General features: G+C 37.0%; 1 protein-coding gene across 6 annotated transcripts in view; it reads right to left on the minus strand.

Annotated features, from left to right (window-relative positions):
* Positions 1–15683, minus strand: part of DLC1 (DLC1 Rho GTPase activating protein) — a 244427-nt gene that overhangs the window by 84155 nt on the left and 144589 nt on the right. Inside the window, exon 1 of one of the 6 annotated variants that reach the window (XM_038136749.1) lies at positions 12363–13522. The exons of the other annotated variants lie outside the window; for them this stretch is intronic. Coding sequence (XP_037992677.1) covers positions 12363–12477 — 115 coding nt within the window. The 5' untranslated portion in view covers positions 12478–13522. Of the gene's footprint in view, positions 1–12362; positions 13523–15683 lie in introns of those variants that run through there. 6 annotated transcript variants of the gene reach the window in all.

Consider the following 15683-nt stretch of genomic DNA (forward strand, 5'->3'; position numbering starts at 1 on the left):
ACATGGATATTCTGTTGGACTACATTCTTTCCTCAGTGAAGTTATTGTTGCTTTCACATCAGCAAAATTCCTTACTCCTAGTAAGTAAAAAACTGTTTAAATTTTCTGTAAAGAGAAATTGTTCCAATTTGAAAACATCTTATTTTATTGTTTCACATACAGTAGTCTATTACAAGATACTTAAGAAATTTCCCAAGTTAAATTCATTAGCAATATCTACATTTGTATCTAATATTTGATCAACAAATTGAGATGCTTCATCTCTAACCTAGTATCTAATTTTTCCACTTTCACTGAGTTTTAACTGTTCTGCATATTCAGTTGAAGAAAAAAATCTCCAGAGGATTATAACACAGATATAGACCAGTGAGCTTCAGTAAGGTTTGCATACCACGGAACATAGCTGTGCATATACTTCACTGCACTACCACATTTCCAAGAGGTACAGAAAGAGGTTTCTTTTGAAATTATATGAAGTCAACATATGTAATATCTTACTGTGTCAGGTTGCAGGCCAAACCCTTAAAGCCTATAGATGACAACATATGCCCATAAGAAATGGAACAGATTTTATCAAGTACTTTCAAAGGACAGACCCAAACTGAAAAGTGGCTTCGAGTTATATTAAAGAGCTGCCATGGCTGGGAAATGAGCCAAGGAATCTGTGTTTCTACAATACTTGTGCTGATGGCAGTGATAAATATTTGTGCAGTCATTTTCTTTCCTGCTTGAAGTATCTGAGTGCTTGTTTGAGGGTCCTAACAGACTACAGATAATTTCATCTTCAAATGAACGAAAGACTCAAAATCAAATTATAGAGGTTACTACTAGAGTATGAAAATTCAGAATATAGATATCTGACCTTAAAAATTAAAATGAACCATATAGAATTCTCAAATGTGCAAATTACTGTGTGAGATTTTATGGGATTTATAAGGTAGAAGGTTAGAGCTGCAGGTCATAGTATTCTTTTTGGCCTCAGAAAAGAAACTGTGGCTATTCCATATCATCTGAGACACAAAAATGATGAAATAGCAGTGAACTAGTAAACAGCTCTCTGGGAATTCTGGATTGACCCCAACATTAAATTTAAAGCCAAGGAACAGTCTTATTAGAGAACTTTATTAAAGAAATTTAGAGAAATTCTGCCTATGAGATTATTTTTGCTTAAGCATTCTTCCTATCACATTCACTTTATTGTAGAAATCCAGAAGATTAATCAACACAGCAAGAAGCATATATATATAATGTGTGTGTATGTGTGAGTGTGCATTGTATGTACAAATATCTAATTGAAAAAATCATATGGAAACATCATCTTCCTTCTCTTTGTTGATGCAACTGTGAACAAAACCACTCTAATTCTGGCTAAAAGATTGAATGTCAGGATTTTATCAATACTATAATCCTCATTAAGTTCTCAGGCTTCTAAAATGTGTGGTGCACAGAAGAATATGGTCAGCACTTCTGTATTACAAGTTGGAGTTGTGGATATGTCAATTCAGCAAATTCTTGCAGCAGAAAAACAAACAAATTCATCAACATAAATGTCTGCAATGCTGTTTGTCATGGTTCTGCACAATGAGAGGTTTTTAGGCATCACCTTCTCATGTTAGGAAAAAGACAAGAGTTTTTTTTCTTCAGATCCATTACCTGAAGTTTCTTCACAGTGCAATCAATTAAAAGCAGAAGGAAACAAAGTCAGTGCTCTGCTTGACTTCAGCAACTGTCCTCAAAATTATTATCCAAGGTGTCTTAGATTTTTGAAACCTACCAAACTTTCAGTTTAACTTGAACTACCTTATAGCAAGATCACTCAAATTTATATCTCCCCCAAATTATTAAGCACTCTTAACAAACTAATTGGCGGTAAAGTAAACCCTCTCTTAATCAGGTTCCCCAGTAAAGTTGTTTTCATCTGCATTGTAAAATGTTATGCTTTTTGTCTCTGTGTGGGGTTCAAAAAACCAGGAATATTTGATTAATTACTTATCAGAGGTAACATCATGGTAGATGACTATCACACGCTTGAAGGTTTAATTTCCATCTTTAAATGAGTGTGTTTGGGATGAAGAGAAGTAGGCATGGTAAGAGCTAATGTATCAAGGTAAGCACAACACACAAAGCAGCTCTGTACCTCACTGAGGGAAAAATCAAGATGTCTTGACAAGTAGCAGATATGGAGAGAAAATATAAGATTGAGGTCAGGCTTCTTTTGCAGCAGCCTTGTGGGAGCACCTCACAGTCATGTCTCTGTCCCTCAGCTCTAAATATTGACTGCAAGGATGGACAAATGATGTTGCAAAGCACAAGATGTTATACAAGTCTTGGATGGAAATGAACTGCTTACTTGGCCTTTTGAAATCATGCCTTCTTTTATGTATTTCACAGATAGCAACCTGGAAGACTATCAGATTAGTGAACAAAGTAAAAGCAAAACCAAACATCTTGTACATTCAATGATATATGAACTACACATGAGACAACACAAATTTCTGTTTTCCTCAGTCTTATGGACCAGCATCAGCTTAAAGCCTTGAGATGTTCTGCTGGCAATGACTGGCAGTGACAGGCAGTTACCCACCAAACTCTTCTTGCCCATGGCTCACCAGGGCAGGCCAGTTGTTCCTTCAGCTCACATGGCAGATACTTTGCTGCTGCCAAAACAGAACTTCATCATCAAGTAGCTCTTGCAGAAACTCTGAAAGAATGCTGTGAAATTTGAACTGAATACTGATAGAGACTAAGAGCATTTTAGATCATCAACAAAAAGATCATCTAAAGCTGAAAAGCCTTGTATTGGTTCTGTCTTATCTCTCTCTGCCAAATTATATTGTATTGGTACACAAGAGAGACCTCAAAATGTGAAAGAAGAAGAGAAAGGCAGAATGCATATTTTCTTTTTCCTTATGCCTTTCCAGCAATCAGTTTGTATTAGTTCAGGTCCCTCAGAAAAATGTGCCAAACTCCATCCCTATTTGTGAGAAACCACAAAACATAAACCACTCTAATTTCTAATAATTATAATCCAAAAGCTAAAGTAATGGATGGGCTTCATTCTATTTTCACATAAGAGAACACGAGAAATTAAAGATGCACTTGAAGTCAAATCACAAGAGACATGGGTGTGAAGTAGGACAAAGTAAAAAGAAAAAAAAAATCTTACATCTTTGCACATCTGGTCACAAATTTTAAATATATTGCTTTGAAAATAGCTTCTCAGATCTTATTACCTACTTTTGCTATTGTATTCTTTTCTGCTGCCCAACTTACTGACTGACTGGCTAGTTGTTATAAATTTCTTTTGTTCATTTTTGTATGTTTAATTTACCACTTGGAAGTAGAATCTGCCTAAACATTTCTCTCTTATTATTTTTATTAGCTGCCTCTGTATAATATTAACACAGATATGTGCACCCTCAGACAAACACGTCCATAACTCAAAAGTAAACTATACTGCTAATTGACCTTCTAAGGGTTTGGAAATACTGATATCACTGAGCTAACTCTGTACATGGAGATACTTCCTGCACTGGGATACTTTGGCCCAATTTTTGCTTTCCCATATTCCTGCAAGCTGGTGAACATAGCAGTGCAGGAGGACTCTCAGTGGATTGATAAGTTCTCTGCCTGTGCTGGTCTGAGTGGCTGCTGCATTTATTTTTGGGTACATAATATATACTTCTATGGATTCTGATGTTGCCCCCTCCTACTGAGCACCGACAGTGATTGTTTAACAGATTACAATCTCTTCAAAACAGGATTTTCTTGATCTCAATTTCTTTCATAGTGCTGCAACATTTATTAATAAGGGTATTGATCAGTCAGGCAATCAATGTGCTGTGATGTTTCTCTCTGTTTCAACCCCCTCAAAAAATTTAAGTGCCTGGCTACATAAAATGCAAATGCAAGTTTAGTCAGTTTTTGAAGATTCACTTCAACCTCTTACTAGGATGTACATTGAATCGAAAGCTGTTCTGCCAGCACTAGCTCTATTTTCAGTGATAAAAATCTGGAGAAACTAGTCTTTGGAAATTGTTTAAATCCTCATAACAGCAATTCTATAATATGTAGAGGATAATAATTTGTATAATTAGCAAATATAAAGCATTTATTGCCAAGAGATACTATACAGCTTCTTGGATATATATATATATATATATATATATATATATATATATATATATATATATATTCTTTGTTTTTTTCTGGTTTTTTTTGTTATTCAGTGAGTTCCTAATGTGTAGCCTACAATATAAGCAGGCTCCCTCCTGTGTCTGCTCCAACAGTGGCATTCCCTCAGACTAATGAATATTCTCTATATGGCAATTAGGTTTAGGCATGATTGTAAATGCAAAGTTCACAAGGTTGCCATTAATATTATCTTACATCCTCATTTCCTGTTGTCTTCAGAGCCCAATATGTTTACTTTTAAATTAGAACATAATTAGCAAATCATATAGCTCATTTTTACTGAAAATAGCAGCTTGGTGAAATGCTTCTTATCATCTGGGGCTGACCTTCCCACAGACTGCATATCCTGGAACAGAGTATTGTAATAAGAGAAATCAGTTCTTTTGGATCTGAGCCAAAAACTAATTTAATTTTTCTCTGGCTGCCCCCCTCCTTTGCAGCTCTTCTTCCCCCTCTCCCCAGTAACACTCTCATATGTGAGTTGGAGTTAAGAAGTTGCAGTTGGTAAACAAAACAAAGACAAAACTGCTAAGAAGTTAATGAAAACATCAGTAAGTCATAGCATCTGGATCTCATCATCCACCTCTGACGTAAGGAAGATGTCCAGATGTTAGCAGAACTGTAGCAGTTGAAATATTTTGTGAGCAAGACTCCTTCCAAACAATCAGATACAAAGCAGTTCAGCACTTTCAGCAGTTTTTAGGAATGTGTCAAATATATGGTGGTCTTTTAGATGTGCAAAAGGCCTGCTCAATGCTGAAAGAATACACAGTCTGGGGAGCTGGGTCTGGGGATTGTGAGCCTCTGCTTTGGTAAGTGCACATGAATGTTCAAAGAGCAGGAGAAGGTGAGGCCTCCTGGTTGTCTGTCATTAGAACAGACTTCTAGCAGAGACACAATGCTGCTTATCTTGTGCTATCCAGTGTTTAAGACTAGAGTTTAAAATTTCCCCAATGATGAATTACAAAACTGGGCCTGGAGAGAGCAGATCATAATTTTCATCTTTCTCACTCATTTTTAATCCCCATTTGACAATGAGTACCACATATAAACCTGCATGCTGAAAAAGATAAATAATGAGGCTGGTTTCCTCACAGGTGGTTGCCAGGTGTATTGCATCTTTCCTTCCACTCCCGTCAGAGCTGCCTGATGGAACAGTGACATTTTTCTCATTTGGGTGCTCATTCTCCATGTGCAGAGAACAATTGCTCAGTTCCTCCTGGACATGATTTGTGGACAGCTCTGGGTGTGCTCCCTTTCTCCTTGACCCATGCTAATAAAGAATCAGTTTGGAGTCCCCAAGAAAACAGTGAAGTTATTTCTAAAAATTCCTAATTGCTGAAGTGTCTGGGAACTGGATTCTTCTGCACATCCCTAAAATCTCAGGCAGGACAGTACATGGGCTTGCTGGCTGTCCTAGAATTGGCTACAATGACGGCAGAAAAAAAAAAGAACACTGAGAAAAGGGTGTATTTCCATAATCCTCTCCAGCTGTTGTAGTTTGAATGCATGAGGATTTTGTAGCAACCACTTTTACAATAGGCTTAGTATACTGTCTTCTTCTTATTGTAAACTTGGACTAAACAGTGCCATTGTTGTTGTCTGATTACAGAAATGATGGTGGAGCTCCATGAGATAAATGTTTAAAATTTCACTAATGGAGGAAAATGGGAAAGTCATATATAAAACTTTCCAATTGTCCAGTCTCCCAACAGTGCAATGTAGGTCAGTTGTATGAAAATATCTATTACAACTAGACAAGGTGACAGAGTATGCACACATTCTCTTCTCTTTGAGAGCTTCAACCTCTTTTGGCATTAGACTTCAAATTAGAAGCGTGAGAGGGTTGGAAACAAGACATTCCAGTAGCTGAAAATAAACACCAGCTTCACACTACAGCCACCTACAACCTTTTTGGCACTTCTCTACATTTTCATATAGAGAACAAGAAATTAAGAAACAGAATATGAAATAAGAACCCAGTGATGGATTTAATTCCCAATGCCATTTTGAGTGAGTATTTTGACTGAAGGACTTTGCCTTAAATGAATTGCGGTCATTCCATGATAAAAACACCAATGCTAAAAAAGGCATACAATACTCTAGATATCTTATTGGACTTTTGTGTGGCAATATTTTCAAAAATTAGACAAGTGTGTGCTATTTATGAAATGTATTACTCCTGGTTGCATTTGATATCTGAATTTGAAAGATGTGAAGAATAATAAACTACAAGAATGAAACTGATGTTTTCTCAAAAATCATGCTTACACTATAAGCTTTTTTAGTAATTATATCAATAAAAGCAAAGCTTATGAGCACTCTCAAAGGGAGGAAACTGTATGTGGTAATGATATTTAACCATTCAACTAAAATAAATTATTCATATGTTTTGCACTGGATGTGCTACACTTGTGTTATTATAAATACAGCTCCTTTAGTTATCAGACAATTGTTATTTACTGTTTTCCTGTTTATTTTCCATAAACTAAGCTCTATTTACAAATATGTATCAAATCAATAGCTGATTATGCTCTACATCATGGTAGGTGGCTATGTTTAGTATTTATATAATAGCCTGAGTAAAGTACGAAATATGCAGGAGATTGTCTCCAGATTGGGGGTCAGTAATTTCCTAAAAATGCTGATAGAGACAAACAGTGATATATCTGAAATTATATATCAAGTGGTCTTGGGTTCTGCAACATATCCATTTTCTAAGACCTTATTTCACCTACACACACTGCAAATCTTTCTCCAATCTCAGAACAAAGAAAACACTTCAAGAAGTAATTTCTCTTCTGCATGAGCATAAATTTTGAGGACAGTTGAAATATAGTGCAAAATTCTTTGCTTGACTTGGGGCTTAAAAAGATTTAAAAGGATAAAAGTTCATTGCTTTCCTTCCTTTACTTGCTATAGACAGCTACAGACATGCTTTGAAGTATAAGCTATATCTTGCATGTGTTTAAGAATTATTAGATATATATACTCACAGACTTCACAATCTGTACATGAGTATGTTTTAAGGCATCAGAGGTAAGAGGAAAGTGTAAGAGAAAACAGCAATTATAAATCCACTGGAAATACAGGGTTGTGGATAATGGAGAACAAATTAGGCATCAACAAGAAGAGCGAGTATGCAGCAGATGCACACAGTGTTCCTTGACAAATCCTGCAAATTGATAATGGACAGTAGAAAGAAAAAATTAAATAATGGTATCATTTCAGCTAATCATCATAAATTAAAGAATAATAGGTCTATCCAAAGGGTCTTGAAGAAAACTTTTCGTTAGGAGACTCAAAAATAACCCAGCCTGTACTAAAACCATGAAAACTAGATGAAAGTTTTCAGATGACTGATAGTCTTCTAAAAGTAATCTAAATGGAAATGAATTGTTTGATGGGATTAATTTTACACCAACCTCAGAGTTCCCTCTTTGGCTATATTTTTAGCAATAGCTTACAAGGACGTACAGAATCTTTCTGGATGATTCAAGTACTAGCAAAGGCATAATGAGAATTGGTCTGTAACAGATCTTGGAAATTGAGTAATTTTGTATTTCTTTGGCAATGAACAGAAAACAAAACCAAGAAAAAAAATGGTGGCAAAAGTGCACTTAATTAGGCTAAAAGGTATAAATTAAATATGTTCCTGGAGTAAATACAATATTGAGAAATTTTAGTGAACTTTAATTTAGAAAAAAAGAGACAATTGAATATGAGAAATGGTACGTAGGTAAATAAACAATATCATTTCAACTAGAATAGCTGAAAGTTTATTTTTAAAATGCCAAATAACAATTTTTTTGTCCCATTTTAGCTTCATTGGCTAAGCTACTGCAGCAAAACTATCAGTAACTCACCAACCTCAGGCTACCTACAAATTCTTTTTTTTTTTTTTGTCTATAATACCAGAATTTCAGAAGACAAAGTAACTTTTGCACCATAAAAAAAAAACCACCTTAAATTAAAAGAGAGGCATATTAGTAGTCAGTTGTACTCATGCATTCAAAAAAATGCTGGTGAAAATGTAAAAGCCAGGATCTTTAGTCATGTTGTATGGTGCACACAATGGCTCTTAGTACAATGCAGATAAATGCTACATTGGGTGATGTAAATTCAGAGAACAGTGAAGGCACTAGGAGAAATCTCTCTAAAATGTTTTGAGGGTGTGTGCATCTGAGAGCTGAGAATGATGCTTCCTGTTTTGTGAAAGCTCATTCTGTGCTGCCCTTGTGCATGAAATCCAGGTCTCTTTGGGAGGTCTGTCCACTGAAGAAGCCAGAATGTTCTTTCCTTCCCAGCTGAGGATGTGGTCTGACATTAGTAAAGGGAATTAACTGGGAACTCCAAATCTATTTCTTGTGAATGTAGTAACAGGAAAAGTTACAATTTTTATATTGTCTATTTAGAGGCTCTGTCAACTTAAGTCTTCTTCACTCCTTAGTCCTTATTTTTTGCTGTTCACTATATTATCTGTTACCCCAAATCTTTTCTCACCCCTAGAGGGCATTTTAGATGTCCCAGGAATTGAAAATATTTAATGATTTACCTAGTGAATAATTCTCCACAATTTAAGATCACCAGATATGGCTCTATACATGTGTCTAGATGTTCTTTTTCTCCGTAAATCAAGAAAGAGAAAAAAAGACAGAGTAGAAAACCATGATCTGTGCTGCTATGATGTGACTGTGGTGAGCTGCAGCTCACTGCTCCTCAGGATAGGTATTTTATAAATATATACCATATTTATGTGCTATACCAAATTTATACAACAGTAGCAATGTACCATAATATGGTATAATGATATACCATATTTATATGAGTGTGTTCCACCCCAGAAGGCTGAATCACAGGCTGAACTGCCATATGATGAGACAGCACAGGCAGTAACTCAGGCCTGGTGTTGGGGTTTGAAAGAAGCATGAGGATGCTGCTCTACACTGCCCAGTATGGGAGAGCACACAGAGGTGACCTGAGAGGGCAGTCTGCATTCATTTACATTCCTTTACTGCACCCACTCAAATTCAAAGTGTTTTTCGCTACAGTCAATTAATTCCATGCAATTTTAATAGCATCTCAAACATTTTGGATACCTTTTGTACAGGACTATTGCTCACTTTCTTTTGTATCAGTAAGACTACATGATCATAGAATGCTAGAATGATAGAGTGGTTTAGGTTGGAAAGGGTGTTAAAGATCATCTAGTTCCAGCCCCCTGCCATGGGCAGGGACACCTTCCACTAGACCAGGCTGCTCAAAGTCCCATCCAGCCCTGTCTCAAACACCTCCATGGACAGGGAGAAACCTGTGCAAGTGCCTCGCTACCCTTATAGTACAGAATTTCTTCCTAACATCTAGTGCAAGACTATTGTCTTTCAGTTTAAGTCCATTACCACTTGTCCTTTCCCTATATGCCCTTGCGAAAAGTTCCTCTCCAGTTTTCTTGTAAATCCCTTTTAGATACCGGAAGGCTGCTACAAGGTCTTCCCAAAGTCTTCTCTTCTCCAGCCATTCTTATCTAATGGAAAAAACGTTTTCCATGATATATTTTCTACTTAGGAAGTAGATAGTACTCCCTGTTTGATGATTATATCAAATTACATTTCATGAAGTGCTATTTCTGTGTGCAGGCTAGAAGGATTTTTTGAAGACAAAATGTTTACTTTGTCTTGAATATGTAATGAAAAATGCATATTTCGGATTTTCTTCTTTCTTTTGCAAAGAAAGTGTTTTTTAAAAGGCGTGTCCTGATAACACAAATTGCTGATCTAAGAGGATTTCTTCTTTCAGTGTCATGACCCTTCTTGACCATTTTCAGGTAGTCAGCAGTTTAAACTGCTGATATCCCAGAGAACAAACAGAACAGCAACACAACTTGCTGTTTTGTTTCTCTCCCTGAATCTCTCTGTTAATCATGAAGAATTTTCTGGAATACACCCTGATATCTACTCCAACTACATACTTCTTATTGGGCGTTTAGCCTGATTTTTATGTTTTCTGACTGACAGCAGCCCAAATATTCTAGTGGACTGACAAGTCTACATCACCAGCACAGCCTGGAAAATGGAACTGTCACAGTTTTTAAGGGTCCTCTAACATCTAAGCCTTGTATTGATAAAAACTGTGATGGCTCATAACCAGCTGCCAAATAGAATAAAAACATGCCAACCCTTATCAGTGCAGCTACAGGGCTAAAGGGTTCATGTTCACTCCCCATTTCTAGGAATGTGACAGAGTCTCCAGAAATATAATTAGCAGTTGTTTAGCCTCCAAATATTTGATAATCATATGCAAGGTTAAATATATACATTTATCAAGTTCTCTTTGTATCCTGATAAAATCTGCATACTTTCATATGTAGGTCACATTCTGAAGGTATAAATTACATATCATTAAATGCTTTCCTATGTCAGCTGATGAGAGGGAAACAATTTTATAGAAGACAGTTGGTAGCAGTTGTTGTATGTGGACACAGGCCAGAGGTACTTGGAGTCTGTTGATGCAAATGCCATTCTGAACTTAATGATAAATTAAAAAGCTTACTTCAAAGCAGTCACATAAACATCTCCAGCAGGTAGAATGGCAAAGAATCTCAGGATAAACAAGTGTCCAGCTGACCAGGCAACATGCAGATTAAACAAAGGCTGACTTGGCCCCACTGGCTTCCCTTTTATAGATTTGTGTAATATCCATGCCTTTTCACTCAGAATTTTTTTCCTCTCAGTGCTTCTTCCAGTGGAGTTTCAGCATTGCCCTGAACATCAGGACCTGTGTTGTGACTGCTCCTGTGTCCTGCAGTGGTTAAGGCTACCAAAGAATCCCAGTTTTATAACACACTTCTGAGAGATGAAGTGGACTGCCTGCCCAGTTCTGTTTGCTGTGAAGAGGTTAATGTCTAGTGCTTTTATGACACTGCCATATTTATGACCACCTACAGAGCACTAAAGTAAATATGATGCCCCCATCTCCTGTGACCATGAGCTTTTACTGTAAAACATTGTAAAGCTGAATTCCTCTGCCTAGGAAGCTCATTTTCCTTTGCCATCTATGGGAATAGGCACAGAATTAATCCAGTCACTTATACACACTGGCAAGGCAAGGTTTTTATGAGTAGGTCTAATTCAGAGCAGATTTTGCCCACGTGTTTCTTTATAGGCAATGGCCACTCACTACCTGATTACCCAATGTAATCAGTTTTGGAATCAGTACTCAACCAAAGGTCTGTTATGCACTTAGCTACTCTTATTTCTCCAAAACGTAAACGCAGGAGAGTGATGTAAAAGTTCAGTTTACATTAGTAAGCCATAAAGTCTGCCTCTTGGTCATCCCATCCGATCTTATCATTATTCACATTTCTCCTCCCTCCTTCCTTCCCCCTGGAATAAACCACCCCCACTGCAAGTATACAAACAAACCAAAACAATCCCTCTGCAGTCACACCCATTGTGCATTTCTGCTGCCTTTTTTGAAACCTCTAAATGCTGCAAAATAAAAGTAACAACCCCAGCAGGGTGAATGAGAAGCATTCATCTAACAGACAATAGTAGAAGAGAAAAATAAAGTGAGTTAAATTATCTTCTTCTCCAGCCCTCCATTACGCTCTGCCCCCAGTTTTTGAATATTTGCAAGTCAAAATAAAAATGTGGACTGAAACTATATAGATGGCTGGTAATTTATATCTCAGAAGCCTAGCTCTGGCATACCTGATACTCAACTTGGAGCTCACAGCACTGAATTCCTTGCCAGAGGAAATACCAGTAATTGCTTAGTGCACAGCCCAGATATTCCAACTGACACACTCCTTGGCTACAAAACGCTCTGTAACACAATTCAGTGGAGCATATCACAGCAGTGAAGCACAAGGTCTGACCTAACAGCAAAATAAAATGCTTCAGCACACTTTAGTCTGAGGAATTTGTGCCATAATACTGAACCAAAATTCACTGCTGTTCTTCTTTTAACCGAAGTTTGTCTCGACTAGTTAGAGGAGCACACACAGTTCCACCCTAGGCACAGCACAGATGTAGTATGACACACAAACAAAAGGCTGGAGAAATACTCAGAGGCTACATCGACACATATGCAAATGATGCCACTAATTACTCTTATAGATTTTGATCCCTTATGAATTTTAAAATATATTTATGTAATGTCCTTCTCACCTGCCAGTCGTCTGTCTCTCGTGTTTTTCCAGATAACATCCAAGGCTCTAGCAGTGGAGTCCCTGATATGATCACTAAATGATCTCCTCAGAGGGGCTTTCACCGAGTGATGCATAATGCAGATCGATCACACATCCAGGTCAAACGGCTGTAGCTTAGCCCCAGGAAAAAGGGCATTCTCTGCCCGGGGATCTGTTTGGATTTCTCTTTGCCAGGCAGGCAGGTTGTTACTTTATATAATTTGTCATCAGCCTTGTGGAGCTTTTCCTTGAAGAGTCAGGCATTGCAGTTCTCACTGCGGATGCAGGAAAGCTCAGACTGCAGCCAGCCTACTGGAAAGCTGCCAAAATCTTACATCTGGAACAGTTTACAAATGAGCTAACGATACAGTCATTTAGATTTGGGGCTTTATTTGTGGATATCTATAGGATTCTAGCTTCCTGTTTAATCAACTAACTTACCAGGCGCATACTTGCATGCTCATTTATTAGGATAATATTTTCCTGCTTAGCTGATATTTCAGGTAATCTTTCATGTTTGGACATGAAAAAGGTAGGAAATAGAAGAGAGAGAAATTGATTTTAGATATCTAGAGATCACGTATTTTATTTTGTTACCATATTTTTTTTTGCATTTTACCCTAGTTAAGGTAGAGAATAGGGCCTGATTCTGAGTTCTCTTCATTTAGTACTTCATGACAATACACTAATGAAAGGAAATAAAAAAAATGAGAGGAAGAGGGGAGATAATAAAAAAGGAGAGGGAATTAAGCCCCCACGTCTTTGCTGAGTGGAAAGATAAGTTCCCATATGAAAAATATTTACAAATGTAACTGAGATTAATAGTCACAGTAAATTAAGCCATTTGACCTTGCTTATTTTGACCTTTTAAATTGATTACTGTGTCCTGTGGCTTCCCTGAGGGAGAAAGGGAGGAATAAAGGAGTGCCTGAGACTCTCTTTCCCTTTTTAATACTGTGTGGTAATGTGTGAAGAGATGAGAGATACTAGTTTAATAGCCTAATCTCCTCTGTTATATGGGAAAGCAAAACCTGTCAAATAAAGTTGTTCTCATGTTCATTCTACAGGTAGTCCCTAATTTTTTTTACAGCAACTACAGCTATTAATATTAGATACCAATATTTTCTTTAGAAGTATTATCATTAAATTTGATTGATTAACTTCTTGCAAGATTGGCATAGAGAGACCAAATTGCAGAATTGAGAGTTTTAACCCTTAACAAAGGGATTTTAATTCCCTTTGAATTTCTTCCTAAAACAAAATAGTTTTTCTTTTCGGAGCATTAGATAATTTATGTCACACTTTCTCATTTGTTATGATTTTTTTTCCTGGTGTCTTCTCAGTTCCCTTCATTTTCACTAGTCGTCATTTCCTTTAAGAGAAATCGTTATTCTGACGATGAAATGAAATTTGTGGGATTTGCAATAGTGTAACTGAAGGAATAACTGGCTCATCATCTATTTAATGATCATAATTTCTTCCCATCTAGGCCTTTGTTTTTTATCTTTATAGAGCATCTGCAAACACTAATGTCCTGAGTGTGTCTTTGAACAAAACAGCAGTGAGTTATCTCTATAGTTTGCAGTTGCTTTCCCCATTACACCCCTCCTTCTTTCTGAGGCTGGATGGAGAAAGTAGCAGCCAACTCTCCAGAGTAATTCAATATGATAACACACTCTTGAGTGGCTGTGGGTTTATTGTTGCTTTTTTTTTCTTGGGGTGTTTATTTTTTTTTTTTTTTTTTATGTGTGTTTTGTTTTTTTTTCTTAATTATTAATCTTGCAAAAATTCCTGGTAGAGCAAGTACAATGCTTGCACAGGAAAATCCTGACATAGGCTTACATAGGCAAATGCTGACACGATGACCAGAGCACAACACATCTGTTTTGAAACATGTACACTCTGTTCAGATGAGATCTGCTGTTGCTATTCGTGGACAGCTCAGAAGAGCATTATTCATTTTTAAATGAAGATGCAGTAAGTGAGAACTTAATCAGGAGCTGAATTTCTCTATTGTAGAAGGTAACAACACTGAACAAGACACTCTCAACATGGTTTTAACTACCACTGGCCATGTCTATGTTACCAGCAACATGGCCCAGAAAGAATGGATTTATACAGCAAAATTATTGGTACCAAAGTTTTGACACATCTCAAGGTAGGGTTACTTTGAACTATGTCTACCTGCATCTTGTGACCTGAATGAATCCTTGGGGTTTCATGAATGGGTTGGAGATCACTGGCACACTACCAGGGTGCATCTTTTGGCTTAGTTTCATTTGAAACCCATCTAATTCACATGCTCCAAGACTGCTTGTAGATATGAACCAAAGAGTGGTGTTGGGGGAACCTTTTGAAAATCATGTGCCTAGTCTAGGCTGCAATGTCAATAAAAAACATGCAGACCATTATTCATTTTAGAAGCTAAAACAACTTTAAATAATTAAAAAAAAAATCAGCAACATACATATATGTCTAATTAGGGTTTGATTCTTTGAGAGTTACTGTGAGTTATATTACACATGTTGACATAAATATATTTAAAATATTTAAAATAGTTCTTACAACCTGTTCCACAAAATGATCTGGAAAATGGCAAAGGGCAAAGGAGGAATAAATTTTAATGAAGCAGAGAAATACTGCTAAAAGTGCTTGTGTGATGCTACAACACAAATAAATAGGTAATCTAAGTAAGATCGTGTAAATAATTAAATGTCAGAAAATTTTTAATGGGCCATGGTCAGGTAAATAATTAGATATAGATAGGCAAGAAATATGGATAGAAAATAAAGGACATTAATTTTAGAAAAATGTAGACAGAGATATAATGGGGAATACAGTTAAAAGCAAACACATATGATCAGCAAAGGAAATCTGAGATTCATGACATCCAATACAGTCACAAAATGAGGTAAGAATTTGCCATGCAATATGAAAGCACATGATTTTTAAGGATTTTTAAAATCATGTTAAAAGATGGTATCAGGACAGGGCTGTGCTGCCATCTCCATTCTTGTGTCATTTAAAAAATGCCCCTTGTGGAACAATACACTCAGTTTTACTCTGCACCTCTCAATACCAACATGATGCTGAAATAGCACCCACGAGCCCAGTGTACAGGCAGCTGGTGGCAGCAGGATCAGGGTGACAGTGACAAGGAGTTCTGTGCTGGAAAACACCCATGTGTTCAGGGGAAAGCTGCTGAGCTGCCACCACCACTGTGCCATTGTTCGATACTGGTATTGAGTGCCCTACTCTGAATCTCAGGCAAGCTCCTCCCACGTTCCCAGCTGCTCCTGCC

This window comes from Motacilla alba, chromosome 4 (genome assembly GCF_015832195.1).
Source record: "Motacilla alba alba isolate MOTALB_02 chromosome 4, Motacilla_alba_V1.0_pri, whole genome shotgun sequence".
Taxonomy (NCBI): domain Eukaryota; kingdom Metazoa; phylum Chordata; class Aves; order Passeriformes; family Motacillidae; genus Motacilla; species Motacilla alba.